This window comes from Trematomus bernacchii, unplaced genomic scaffold (genome assembly GCF_902827165.1).
Source record: "Trematomus bernacchii unplaced genomic scaffold, fTreBer1.1, whole genome shotgun sequence".
Classification (NCBI taxonomy): Eukaryota; Metazoa; Chordata; class Actinopteri; order Perciformes; family Nototheniidae; genus Trematomus; species Trematomus bernacchii.
The window spans coordinates 1847322-1861390 of record NW_022987409.1 but is presented as its reverse complement, the minus strand read 5'-3'; the positions used below and the strand labels follow the sequence as shown (position 1 = coordinate 1861390).

The 14069-nt window shown below is 41.2% G+C and overlaps 1 protein-coding gene across 1 annotated transcript in view; it reads right to left on the bottom strand.

Annotated features, from left to right (window-relative positions):
- The window catches only part of ccdc88b (coiled-coil domain containing 88B), a 43689-nt gene that overhangs the window by 15544 nt on the left and 14076 nt on the right, over positions 1 to 14069 (bottom strand). Inside the window, exons 10-21 of the mRNA XM_034137154.1 lie at positions 13044 to 13202; positions 11545 to 11691; positions 11171 to 11336; positions 10854 to 10975; positions 10520 to 10588; positions 9112 to 9843; positions 7930 to 8109; positions 4856 to 5196; positions 4367 to 4526; positions 3550 to 3948; positions 1194 to 1355; positions 158 to 435 (exon numbers count right to left, since the gene is read on the bottom strand). Coding sequence (XP_033993045.1) covers positions 158 to 435; positions 1194 to 1355; positions 3550 to 3948; positions 4367 to 4526; positions 4856 to 5196; positions 7930 to 8109; positions 9112 to 9843; positions 10520 to 10588; positions 10854 to 10975; positions 11171 to 11336; positions 11545 to 11691; positions 13044 to 13202 — 2915 coding nt within the window. The remainder of the gene's footprint in view (positions 1 to 157; positions 436 to 1193; positions 1356 to 3549; positions 3949 to 4366; positions 4527 to 4855; positions 5197 to 7929; positions 8110 to 9111; positions 9844 to 10519; positions 10589 to 10853; positions 10976 to 11170; positions 11337 to 11544; positions 11692 to 13043; positions 13203 to 14069) is intronic.

Sequence of the window (14069 nt, the reverse complement as noted above, 5' to 3'; positions counted from 1 at the left end):
TATTGCAAAAATAACATTCAGCCCAACAAATCAACAATTATGACTTTAACTGTAGAGAAATCTATATTTCAAGGTCAGAAAAATACTCTGCAGTCAGGATTTGATGTGTTTGCAGTCTATTAAAGGGTCTTGTTTAATGCAGTGTATGTGTGTGTACCTGGCCTCCAGCTCCCTGTGCTGGGCCTCCAGGCTGCGGGTGTTGCTCCTCAGCTGAGACTGTTTCTCCAGCAGCTCCTCCAGCTCCACCTCCTGCCGCTGCTGCAGAGCCGTCATCCTCTCATGGTCCCGCCGCAGAGCCTCCATCCTGGCCACTGAATCCTCTCGCTCCCGCGCCCATACCTTGGACTCGGCTTCTAGAGCCGCACACCGCGCCTCGCTCTCACTGCAGCGCGTCAGCACCGCTGCATGCTGGGAGCTCAGGGATGCTTGCTCCACCTGTGTGTTATAAACAGCAACATCAGCAGAAAAACAACAACCCATTTAAAGTTTCCTCATAGTCCCACATGCAGTATGCTAGCACTATGTAGAACTTTCACATACTGCTATAAAAAGTTACAATATAATGAAGATGAAATATAAACATTCCGAGTACACTGTGGAGAATTCAACTGAAGTCTGAAGTCCACACACAAGCAACTCTGTGAGGCAAACACAGCATATAATAACAATGCTAACATATTTAGCAGTTATAATGTTTATAACGTTTAACATTGTAGTTTAGCGTGTTGGCATGCATACAGTATATTTGCTTATTAAAGCCCAGCTAAGGATAATAGCAATTGTAGTAGTTATCAAGCATATTATTCATAAACATAAAGTACTGGAAAATGTATAATGTTGACTTAATGGTGGCACTTGATGCATCGGTTGATGATCTACCCAAGTTCAGAATGTGAAGACGCAATGTCTAATTTAAAAATAGCTAACTAATATGTAATCTCCCTACATTAAAGTAGTCTGGTAGTCCAGAGGTTATCAATCATAAAAACGACAGTATTTTCTTACACATTGCAAGGGTATAATGATTAAACCGCATCCATTTGCTTTCATTTAGAAGGACCACATTTAAAAACAATGTGGAGTCAATTGTTTCCAAGTTGAACAATGGTTTCAGCCATAGTCATTGTGACTTTCCCCACAATGGATCAATGAAGTTGTATCTCATCCTATGCTCTTCCTCTGTGTTTGATCACCTGTAGCTGGGTGTTGAGTGTCTGCAGACTGGTGCAGGAGTCCTGCAGGCTGAGGCCGTGCCGCCGCAGCGCCTCCAGCTGCTCCCTCAGGTGCTCACCCGTCTCCTGGGATTCAGACAACCGCGACAGCAAAGCCTCCCGTCCTGCAACCGCCACAGCTCTCTGAGGGAGAGACATTGCATATTGAGAGAGCGTCGCTGTACAGAGGCAGCTGCATCAGACACGTCTGGAAATATCCATATAATTTGAACTACCACCTCATCTGCAGCTGACCTTTTAAAGCACTTCAGTCAGGTACAGCAGCTTTATGTGCATTAATGTGAATCTATAAACACAGAGATGAAATTCATCCAGTGTCTAACAGTTTGCTGAAATATATAACGCATAACATAACTAGAAGCTCACATCTGTTGTTTACACTTGATACCTAGTGCAAGATTTCGGTTGGTGTAATCCTTGCACAAGCGTTTATAATCCAATTATAAAATCTTAAAACGTATTTGTGACTCTTAACAGTGAAATCTGCTCTCATAAAGAAAGGACTGCATTAATCTGGCATTGTGTTGGAAAGATAAAAAAAGACAATGGAGCAACATTTTTCTGAGGGCATAAAATCTGGTGTTTTTGTCCAAAATGACGAACAAATCTTGGCTCGACACCCACTGAACAATGTGAATATATTTGAACATTTGTCCAAGTTCTGGCACAGCAACAACACACACACTTCATGTGTGAGTCATCTGGAGGGTCTGGAGCTCAATTCTTTGTGTGCAACAATTCTTATTTTGTTCATTTTGGATTCTTCACATTTCCTACCGGCACCTGACTGAATCGTTCTGCTACACCAGGGATTGTAACTTTTTTCACTGTCTTTTTTAGATTTCCTTATTTTCTCTTCACTGTTTTCCCTTGCCAATGTCAGTAGAGGAAAGTTATTATGTACATATACTCCAGTGTACTCCATGCACTTTAACACAGGGGTATCTCCTCTTGCACTTTATGTAGCACTTTTATCTTCTCTTGCACCTTATATGTCGTAGCTGCTATATTGTACTGCCATGTGGTAAATACTTGTGTATGCTGCTCTTGCTCTTTTGCACTTTTTGCATATGTAAATGTAATTTTCTTAAATGTTTTATGTGAGGGACTGCGGATGGAAATTAGCTCAAAGCTAAATTTGGCACTGTTACGCTTGACACATTTGAATGTTTTAAGTGTTCATTACTGTGCATTGTCTCTGCCAAATAAACGATTAAATAAAATAAATAAATAAAGTACTGTGCTTCAGTGTTTTTTTGAGGCACTTTCTACTTTGACTCCTCTAATGCTGTTTGGAGTTTTTAGTCATGATTCATTTTAAGATACTACATTTAAAATCATACAAAGTCCTTCTAAATAAAATACATTGTTGAACATTAAACCAATGGCTCTCAGCATGTTTGGCTTTTGAACAATCACAAAAATGGTTGTATGTTGTCACATTTCAAATGAGAAGTTAGCAGTTTGAGACTCAAATATATCCCCTAAATATTTAATGTTTTGAGCCATTTCTCAAAAAAGAAAAGAAAAGAAGAGAAAAATCCAAAAATAATTTAAACGACTGAGTTTAGGAGACTTCTTATTTTTCGTTTCTTCTCTCATTGATCATCTCGTGACACCTCAGATTTATATTTTAATCTGCCCAGCTGTATATTGCGTAGTGTAAACCAGTTCCACCTTGAGCAGCTACACCATGACTTCTACGTTAATGCATCAGTATTAAATCATCCACTAACAAGATTAAATGTTACTTTTTATACTCAAAGTTAATTTTCCCTGATAAACCCTCTGGACTTTTTCTAACTTTTCTAAGAGAGTATTTTAACATTTCTGTTGTTACAGTTTTTACATTATCCTTTTTTAATCTAAAACTTAAGGTCATTTTAATGCAGCACCTGCTGAGCAATGTATTGAAAGTAATTCTCGACCTTGCCAGCGCTGGAGCTGCCCCTTGTGCTTGATGTAAGAGTTTCTGTGTGTGTGTGTGTCTGTGTGTGTGTGTGTGTGTGTGTGTTTGAGAGAGAGAGAGAAAAGGTGAGAGCTTTAGAGCAAGAGAGCAGCAGACGAGATAAGGAAGATTAACAGTAGCCGAGGTGACATTATAAAAACTGATGAGCAGAGATAAAGCGGTAGTCCTGGAAATAAAGTGCTGTACTCGTGGAAGTGGAGGCCCACTGTGAGTTGATAGTCGTCAAGCATCCCTAGAGCAAGAATGTCAACATAACATAGATCATCTCCATCACACAGACACCCTGCAAATGAGATTCAAAGGCTGCTACACACATTCACGGCACTATATTCCAACGCAGATACACACCTCTCTCTCCAGCTCTATCAGCCTCTCACTCAGCTGCCTCTCTGTCTCTCCTGTGGCAAGTTCCCGGGTCGTGGAAAGGTCACAACCTTTGCCAGCTGCTGGGGATTGATCCAGATGTGAGGTGTCCTGGGTGTGAGTCTGACAATTGTGCATTTGGCTAGAGGAGTCTGAATTTGAATTGGACGTAGCTTCCACTTCCACACTTCCTCTTCTCTTTTCCAACTGGAGAAGGGATTCACTTTTCTTAAGGCACTGGGAGAGCGACTCTATTTTCTCCTGTGAGTTGTTGAAAGAATCGTTTGTCTTCTTGAGTTTGGCCTCTGCTTTTTGTAGCTTCTGGCTCAGACGTTCGACTTCAGCAGACAGTTTTTGGGAACTTGCCTGCTCATTTGATAAGTCCTGATAAGACAGAGATAAGAAGCAGCGTTCAGAGATTGGATGCTGTGGGAAATAAAGCAGTGATCTGTATCATAGAATAAACTATTATCAAAATAAGTTTAAGTACAGATATCAGTTTATAAAGTGAATCTGCTGTTATGATTAGATAAGGTGAAAAGATGAGTGTGGGCGAGTTTGCCATTCAATACATCCCCTGCAGTCAGTGACTAAGTGACTTAACTACCACACACACACACACACACACACACACACACACACACACACACACACACACACACACACACACACACACACACACACACACACACACACACACACACACACACACACACACACACCACACACACACACACACACACACACACACACACACACCACACACACACACACACACACACACACACACACACACACACACCTGGGACAGTGAACTCATCTTGGCCTGAGCATCTGCGTACTGCTCCTGCAGCTGCTGTTTACTCTCCTCCATGCTGCTTAACCGAGTGTCGAGCTCCTTCTCCAGGTCCTGCAGCCGAGTGCAGAGCTCCTTGGATTCAGACAACTGCTGACACACACGCCTACACACACACACACACACACACACACACACACACACACACACACACCACACACACACACACACACCACACACACACCACACACACACACACACACACACACACACACACACACACACACACACACACACACACACACACACACACACACACACACACACACACAGCCGCAGCAGCAGCATAGGTCAGACACAGGTTGAATAAAGAAAGAATTGACATTCAAGATAAATGCATGGTGCAGCCAGGTAGCTCTCTGATGCATTGTAAAGTTAATTGCATACCTCAGTCTTAGATCAAGGTTAAGTGCGTGAACAGGAGTGTTTGTGTACCTGTGTTCGCCGTCCAGAGCCCGAGCTCTCTGGTTGCTGTGCTCCAGGGCGAGGGTGGTGCTCTCCAGCTGCTGCCTCAGCCTCGCTGCCTCCCTCTCTCTCTGCCTCCCCTCTTTGTGTTGGCCGTCCAGCTTCGCCTCACACACCTCCTTCTCCTGCTCCAGCCTCGACGCCTCCAGCAGCACCTGGTCTCGCGCCCGCGCCAGAGATTCGGCCTCCAGGGTCGCCTCGCGCAGCTCTGCCTCCAGCTCCTCCTCGCGGCGACGAGAAGTCTCCAAACTGCGACCCTGACGTTCCACCTCCGCCCGGAGAGTCTGAGTGGTGAGCTCGAACTGGTCGCTCTGGCAAAAGAGACAAAATAGATCATTAATACTACTATACAAACATTCAATCATTTGAATTGTAACTGCTGAAATCGTAACTGCTTTAGTCGCCAACAAACAGTAACATATCAAAAAAGAAACACGAATCAGAAAGGGTCACAAAAGACTACAAATAAAATAAATAATTGCTCTCAGCAGATCTCAGTTCGTTCAGAACACTGCATAGCCAAACACTTCACAAACAATGTCAAATATAGTTAAAGGCTAACAAAACGTGATGCATCTAAAAACTAGACCAATGAGACAGGCAATAAATAAATATGAAACAGAACCTTAAAATGATGTTGACAATACAACCCAAATACCAAATTCAAAGGTTTTGCAGCCGAATGCACAAAAGATATGTAGGCTGAATTGTTCAGAGGAGCATTTTGGCATTCATGGAGATGTTTTCCACTGTTGTATAGTTCGGACTCTTCTTCTTTCCTTAAAATATATTGTATAAATATTGTATTTAAACAGAAAAGTACCTTACAATTTGACTTAAAGTGGACCTATCATGCTATATTATAATAATATAGTGTAGGACCATACCTATATAAGGCATATTTATACTTTTTTTTTTTCAAAATACCAAACAGATCATGCATTTTAGCCATGCCTCATTTCGCTCAATTTGCACTTTTTTACCCCTGTTTTTGCAAGGGCTGATTCTGTGAGAACAGCACCACCTACAGGCCTGGCATATGTACTACAGCGTCTCCAGCGCTTTCGAGCAGCAATGGCCGGCCGTGGCCCAACCCCACATTCCCCTGATTGGTGGAGTTGGCCCAATAGCCGTAGCGCCACAGTCCTGACGTCAGGACAGCGTTCAAATCTGGATCAGTTTTTATCAGATCCGTTGCAGCCCCTTTTTTAGAGATTTGGGTATGGAGGAAAATAGAGAGGGTTGTGTTTTCTGACACTTGGTGAGTTCCCTGGAACACCGGGGACACATATTCATGTATAAAAGACGTACAAAAGTGCATTTTGCATGATAGGTCCCCTTTAAGTATGCAGGTAATGTGAGACTAATTCCTGCCAGTCAATACTTTTACCCTGTTTCATTGACTACAGGTGGCAGAGACGTGCCAAAAAACTAACAATCAAGATTTAAATATGTTACTAAAATCTGCTTTGCAAATGCTTTCTATTGACAAAACTGCATTCAACATAATAATTGAGCTAGAAACGATGTGTATTGATGTGTGGCACTGAATGTAAACATGAGTCCTTAGGGATATTCATTTATGCAAATTCAATCAACCTATGCAACATCTTTCTCCATAAACTGAGAAAAAGTATGCCAAAATCAATACATATTGTTGAGTACGTTTCAAAACAAAATAGTTTGGTAAACCCACACAACAACAAACACAACAACAACAACAACAACGAGAGAATGAGAATGTAGATGAGTTGTAATTTCCTATTTGGGTTTTATTCACCCCCCCAGCTGAAAGCAGCAGAGTGCATTTCATGATTCATTTACCACACACTGTTATAGTCTCCATTAATTCTCTAAGAGTCTTTGCTTCTCATTCTGGTGGTCAGAATATAAAGTCTTCCTCAAACATAACCGGAAAATCTGCTGTTTTATGATGAAATGAACACTTAATCTGGGGCTGACTGCGCTGATGTAAGTTATGTTACTCATTAACAAAAATGCTGGCAAAGTGGTTCCTCCTGTTTTAACATTTAGAGAGTGGAGTGTTGTTTTAGTCAAATATAAGGAAGTATCAAGTGTTTACTAAGTTATATATATCTATATGACCTGATTCCATGCGGTTGTATAGCTAGATAGCATCATATCAGAACATTTTTAACATTTACATTGAATTGAAAACTGCATATTGCACTGGTTTAGCCAAAACTGAGTGTATTTGTTTATTTGTGTATTTAAGTACATTACTGTTGTTAAGGTACAACATCCACAACAAAGACAGGATCTTCTCTGCATGAAGAGGCGGGTAGTACAGTTGAATATTGCGGCATCAGAAGAAGGATTATGTACGACTCACTCTGAATGAGAGGTATTCATGAATACTTTTTATGGCATTTCGTTAATGCTGACTTAGCACTGCTCTTCTCCTTCGCTTGCAATTTCTCTGATGTCTTGCAATTTTACAGCAAATAGCACACTTAGCTCGTTATTCTTCATCCTTTTTTTTTCAGAAAATCTCAGACTTCTTTATCCGGCAATGAAGTATCTGAAAAAGTTCTTTTTTGGTTTGGCTTTTCCTTGAACCCTCATGTAGGGAAATACACTAAATAAGTTGTACCAACACCTGAGATCTCTCCTCTGAGTGTGGAGGAGTTTCTTGACCATGCTCACACAGTCAAATCCACCCCCCCGCTGAACAGCTTCTCCATGCAATAATATGATTAGATTTCAGATGTAAATGCAAGACAAAACACATGCAAGCAAAGCCCTTATCACATGTATTGTATTTAATATAGTCAAGTAGTTATCTAAAGAGATTACAAAATTAGTGACATCAGCTATTAAACAATTGAATGCATTTCTGTTACATGGGGTTTGAGATGGTTCACAAAAAATACCTTTCATTTACTTTGTACATTTCTAAATCTATGCCTCTCATCCATCTTCCCTGAAGTTAAAATGACATCTGTCTTTGTCATGAAAATGTTTGGTGTCACAGCTGCATTTTGTGTGTTTGTGTGTGTGTGTTTGTGTGTGTTCTTTTCAACCTTGCGGTGGGCGGTGCGCAGGGTGTCCATGGTGCTGCGCAGTGTGTCCCTGTCTCTCTCCAGCGCGGCCCGCTCCCCCTCCAGGGTGGCGATGACCGTGGTCTGCATGCTGTGAAGCTCCACTTGGCTCCGCAGGCGGCACAGTTCCTCCTCCATAACAAGCCCCTCCGCCTGAAGAACCTGAGAGAACAACAGGAAAACTCTGAGCTGGGGAACTGTCATCATTTTCATACAAACACTTTAATATAAGATTTGATCTTATGGGTCACATAGATTCTTTGAAAGCAACTCGTGCATGATTTGCAATTGAAGGTCCATTAACTTGGAGCTATTACAAATAAATGGAGAGCGTTGGTACAATGAATTCATTTATTTTGATTAACTTACCTTAAGTAAGTAAAAGAATATATGTAAGTCCACAACATATCTATATGCCAGCAGCTCATTGAGGCTGTACACAGCAGTGGTTTTGAGTTACTATGTTCACAGTGACAATGCTGACATGGCACTGTTTTAAAACTTAAACTTTAAGTATAGCAAGTTAACCTGAATTTAGCATTTTAGCAAACTAACATTTGCTAAAACAAAAATCTGTTGCCATATATCTGGTACATTTTTTGATATTTTAACTGAAATGTGAAACTTTGTAGATAGAGGAAAAGGCAGAACAGTATCATGAATGTTTGACTCAAATGTCAATGCAACCCATCCGGTCGTTGTTACTTCAGTCTAAAACAAAATGGTGGACAAGACAACAGTCAACAAAGTCATCTGTGGAGAGATACAACTAGCATGGCATAAAAACAAGGGTATTCCTCAGTGAATAACCAACTAACATCACAACACAACTAGATAACTGTCAGCTCTGCCTCTTGTCTCCATGATTACTACAACATTACATAAGTACAAGTAGCCTACATACTGATATATAATTTGGTAATTCTATTTTCGAAGAAAGAATGACACAATCTACATTTACATTAGAGCGTTGAATGAAATTGTTCTGTAAATTATTATAATTCAGTTCAAACTTATTTCTAAAGCTGTTGAGATATATTTTCTTCCTTTGTGTTAATATTATTGAACACAATGTGTCTTTAATTCATCCATCCAACCAGGCAAACCTCCATGATCTAAATATATCTATTAGCACATTCTCTCCTCCCACTCATCCATGCGTACCTCTATCTGCCTGCGGGCATCTCCCAGGCTCTCGGCCGCTCTCTTCAGACGCTGCAGCTCGGCCTCCAGGACCACCAGCCTCTGCTCGGCCTCCCAGCTCCTTCTGCTTTGCTCCCCCAGCTTGGAGCGCAGATCCTGGGCCACCATCGCCTGCCTTTCGGCCTCCTCCTGGGCCTCCTGGAGCCGATGTGTCAGAAGCTCCACATCAGGAGCAGACAGGGCACAAACAGCCTGATCTGCAACTGTTGTCTCTGTATTATCTTCTTCACTTTTGGGGTGATTTTGGATCTCTGAGTCTGTTGTTACTGAGGTTTGTTTGTTCTTTATTTGTCTTTCTTTCTCCTTTTTCTCTTTGTCTTTCTGACCTCCCTCTGCCTCTCCTCTCCTTTTGGACTCGACCTCCTCATTGCATGGTTCTTCTTTTCCAACTTCAACATGGACAATCTCTTCCCCAACTCCTGCTTCCCTCTGACTCCCAATGACTTCTCCTCTTCTCTCCCTCATCCCCGTCATCCTCACCCTTCCTTCCCCCTCTCCCCTGCAGGATTCAGAGCCCTGGACTCCTCTCTCCTCCTCCTCCTCCTCCTCCTCCTCCTCCTCCTCCTCCTCCTGTTTGTCTGGCTCCTTTACTCCTTCCTCCTTCTTCTTCTTATCTTCTAGTTGTTGGAGTTTGGTCACCAGCAGTTCAAGGTGCTGCTTCAAAGTGGCATTTTCATTTTTCATGTTTTGAAACTGAAAAAAAGAATAGAATAATAAAAGTGAAATATTGGGATGTTTTTAAAGCTTGTTGCTTCTTAAGTGTCCTTGTGTCTTTTCTTTTGGTCCTCCATTGTATCGTTGTAACTTATTCCTATAAGGTATGACAGGTATCAGCCTTCATAAATATTGGTATAATCTAGAGAAAATATTTACCACATTGTAAAAATAAATACGTATATTATTCATACACCATTTGTACATTTGAGCAGCTGCACAGCTGTCAAAACTTACCGGTGATTTCTACTTATCTGTAGATCAGCCTACACAGCCTCTGTAGGTGTTTGCGTTTGAGTCATATTGAATCAGCATTCATATTATTTTTATGAAAAGTACAGTAATAACTGGTAGTTCAAACAACACTAAGATATATTTTGATATCATACTATGTGACATATATAGAGCTGAATTAATTGAATATTTAATCATTTCTATATATATATTATATATGTGTGTAGAGGCAATAATGATTAACCTTTTTTAGCAATAAATGTCACTTGATTGACAGACAACTAGGATTAAGATCGATGAATGTTTAGTGGTAAAGATGATATAAGTTTTAATTGCCCCATCCTTTTAGTCTATGGTATCTGCACGAGTCAAATCTGTTGAATTAAGGTCTAAAGCTAACTTTATTCTCCTCTCAGCTCACCTCTCTGAGTGTGCCCTGGTGCTCCGTCTCCAAGCAAGCCATTTCATCCTTTGGATCTGGAGAGTCCGCCTGCAGAGAGAGGAAGGGGTATTTAACTCCTCCAACTGCGGCTTTTCCCGTTTCATTTACCCCTAGAGTGACGTGCCTCCTGCCTGACTTTAGTGATGCCATGTAAAGGTGTGTCTAAAGGTATTTTCTTTAAAAACATCTTCCAACCAAGACATGAACATGAGAAGTTTTAAGCACAGTTGGTATTATTGAGTTGGCGATGTGCTTCTGAAGTGCAGTGAAGTGTAAACTGAGAGTCGTAACCCTGACACCCCTGAACCCTGACCTCCTGCTGGGCCTGCAGCTCCTCCAGTCGTCTCCTCAGCTCTGCGTTCTCTTGCTCGGCTCCGAGCAGCATCAGCGCCGAGGCCTCGCCAACCTCCACGCTCAGCGGCCTCTGATCTGAGACTGAGGGAGAAAGAAGAAAAAATAAATCAGGAAAGAGAGGTAGAAAGAGAAATGCAGGAAAATGGATATATGAAGAGATTAACTCGGTTAATATTGATCGATAACCTGTGGGCCAGTGTTACCTCAACATATGTTCTCTTATCAGTTAATTAAAATGTCTTAAATGACAAGGTGTGTAGAGGAAAGTGCTCTGACCAATCAGCTCGCTCAGCTCCTCGTCAGAGTCCAGTTCCGATTGGAGGAAACGTCGGTGTACCAGAGCTGGATCGCTAGCTCCGCTGCTGCTGTGCCTCAGGTTGGCCTCGAGGCTCATGTTCATCTCCAGCAGTTCATCAACTCGCTGCCTCTCGGTGTCTCGCTCCTACACAGACAGATATACACACATACACTTTCATGAAGTGCTACTACTATGCCATAACAGTATGTGCACAAACTCAGATCCAGATCTTAGGATAGATTTGCGTTTCATCACATATTAAACACACACATGCGTATGCACACAAACAGAAAATAAGATACATATTTAGACATATATGTAAACAAATACTCAAACATTTAATCACACCCACCGCTTCCACATCTATGATTTTCTGACGCAGCAGAAGATTGTCCCTCTCCAGCTCCCTTAGCGAGGAGCAGCGAGCCCGTGCGTCTGCCAGCTGTTCCTCCAGAAGAACTTTGGTCTCCTGCAGCGCCGCACACAGCTGCTGCTGCTCCTGCAGGGGGCGCCGCGCACGAAGAGACGGGAATCAGAAAACAGAATATATTCAGTATTCATACTATATTCAGAGCTAAGACAGATGATATTAAGAGCAAACATTTGCCAAGACAATCACATCGTTTGTCCTCTTCAGTGGCATGTAAGGACAATTTGGGTCTAATAATATCATGGCTAGCAGTTATAATACTTATTGCACACTGAGTTTAGGAAAGAATTATAACACAGCTGTAACAAAGTCAGACGGGGCAAGAAAAACAAGTAATCAGGCTGGTTGTAAACATGCCGATAGTTAAGCCAATTTTTCAAGAAAACGTAAACTTTAAACACAAAAAGTGAGCACACCCAAAATGCTAGTAATGACCTGACTGATTGTCCCCTTGAGGCTTCCTTCTATTGATATCCTCAAAGTCTTAGATCTTTGCAATTTACAAGTACAATTTTGTTTTTACAGGGAGGAATAATGGCTATGATGATGATGATTTGCATATAACTATGCAAATAAAATGAAAATACTCTTGAAGTGTGTTTGGCTGGCTTTTTCTTTTAACACATCGCCATGTCAACATCCAACATTAGCTCCGCTGGTTTCAACAACCACACAAGAGTTCACTGTGAAATTGTGAAAAATTAATTATAAACCAAAATGCGAGAAAAACATCATGCCGCCAGCTAATGTGGGTTGTCACAGAGATGCAGTATAAAGCCAGAATAAATTCAAAAAAGACTGAGAAGGTGACAGTGAGGACACTGTGAGGTGTTTTACAAGGATATGAGCACATTTTCTGCCTCAGAACAGTTATACTATCTCAGAATAAATGTAATTTGGGTGTAAAAGCTCCAATAACTGAGGACGTACTCCTGCTCTTTGTCAATTAAGCAGCTCCGGGCTTTACATCCTCACGACATCACACAATATAATCTCATACGCTGTCTTTGAGATTCAAAGTTGTTCATACCCACTCTTGATTGAAATGCTCAGGGCTGTGAGAGGGAATATATGGCTTTTAAGATAAAGTGGTACTTTACTTTACTTAAAATTATAATCTTACCCAGAGAAAGGTTTAAAGAGAAGATATTCTTGACCTTCACTGGTAATGTTCATAAGAGGTCTTCACTTGCGAGAAGTGTGGGTGTTTTTATGTGTATACATGTATACATGCATTGTATGTTTGACTGTATTTGTGTATGTGAGATTGAAATATCCAACTTAATGCCAAAACAATTTGAATGCATTTCATGGTTTCAATGCTGCCATGCTTGCTGCTTGTTTTCTTTCTGCTGCGAATGACTGATTTAGAAGAATGTGTAGTGCATGAGTAGTCTGTGTTTGTGAAAATGTGTGTGTACCTTCAGCTGAGTGCGTGTGAGCTCCAGGCTGCGCAACCTGTGTTTACAGCTCTGAAGCTCAGTCTGGAGCTGCTCGGCCCGTGCAGCTCGCTCCCGGGCGCAGTCCAGCTCATCCCGCAGTGCACGCATGCCCCTCACCTCTCCCTGCAGAGAACGGTTCTGCTCTCACACACACACACACACACACACACACAAACATGCAAGCACGTAGACACACACACACACCAAACCAGTGGGGATGAGGTTGAAGAAGGTTGTGAACAGATCTGGGCTGCAGTACAGCAAATGTTGACAAAGTCTAATGCAGGAAGAAGGAAGATATGTGGGTTTCTTTGACTGGGTGTGCAGCATGAGAATGATATGTCCTTAGGAAAAAAATATTTTGCTGCCTCCAAAATGTTAGTTTAAGGTGAACATTAGGACTAGGTTTAGATTCAAATTAGAATTCAAATTCATTAAATCAATTCAATTGTATTCATATAGCCGAATACAACAAATTGCACATCTTTGACAGGGGGCTTTAGAGTGTGTACAGCGTTCAAGGAAAAATACACCAAAGATACCCCACAGTAAATGAGGAAGACATTTAAGAAACCTCAAGTACAGCAACAGAGGAGGATTCTCCGAGAAAAGACAGACATGCAATGCTTGTTGTGTGTACATTTAAAAAAAATGTACAATCCAAAATGACAAGAATTTATAATGTGAACATATATTAAAAAAAAAGATGGATTTCTGGATGATGTCCAAAATCTTGCAAGATAGTGGAAACATTTTCAAGTACACATTTCAAGAAGACATTTCCCATATTTAGTGGTAGCTGCAAATAATGCCAACACATCTTGTGATTAAAAAATAAATCCCATTTTGGGATGAATAAAGTATATCTCATCTATTCTAATCTAATTTGGGATCATGGTTTAATGCGCTTGAAAATGTAGCAATACAACCAATAAAAACATATAAGGAAATGACTTGGGGAAGTCCTCTTGTTAACCAAGGATAACTTTACTGTTGTTTTTTAGT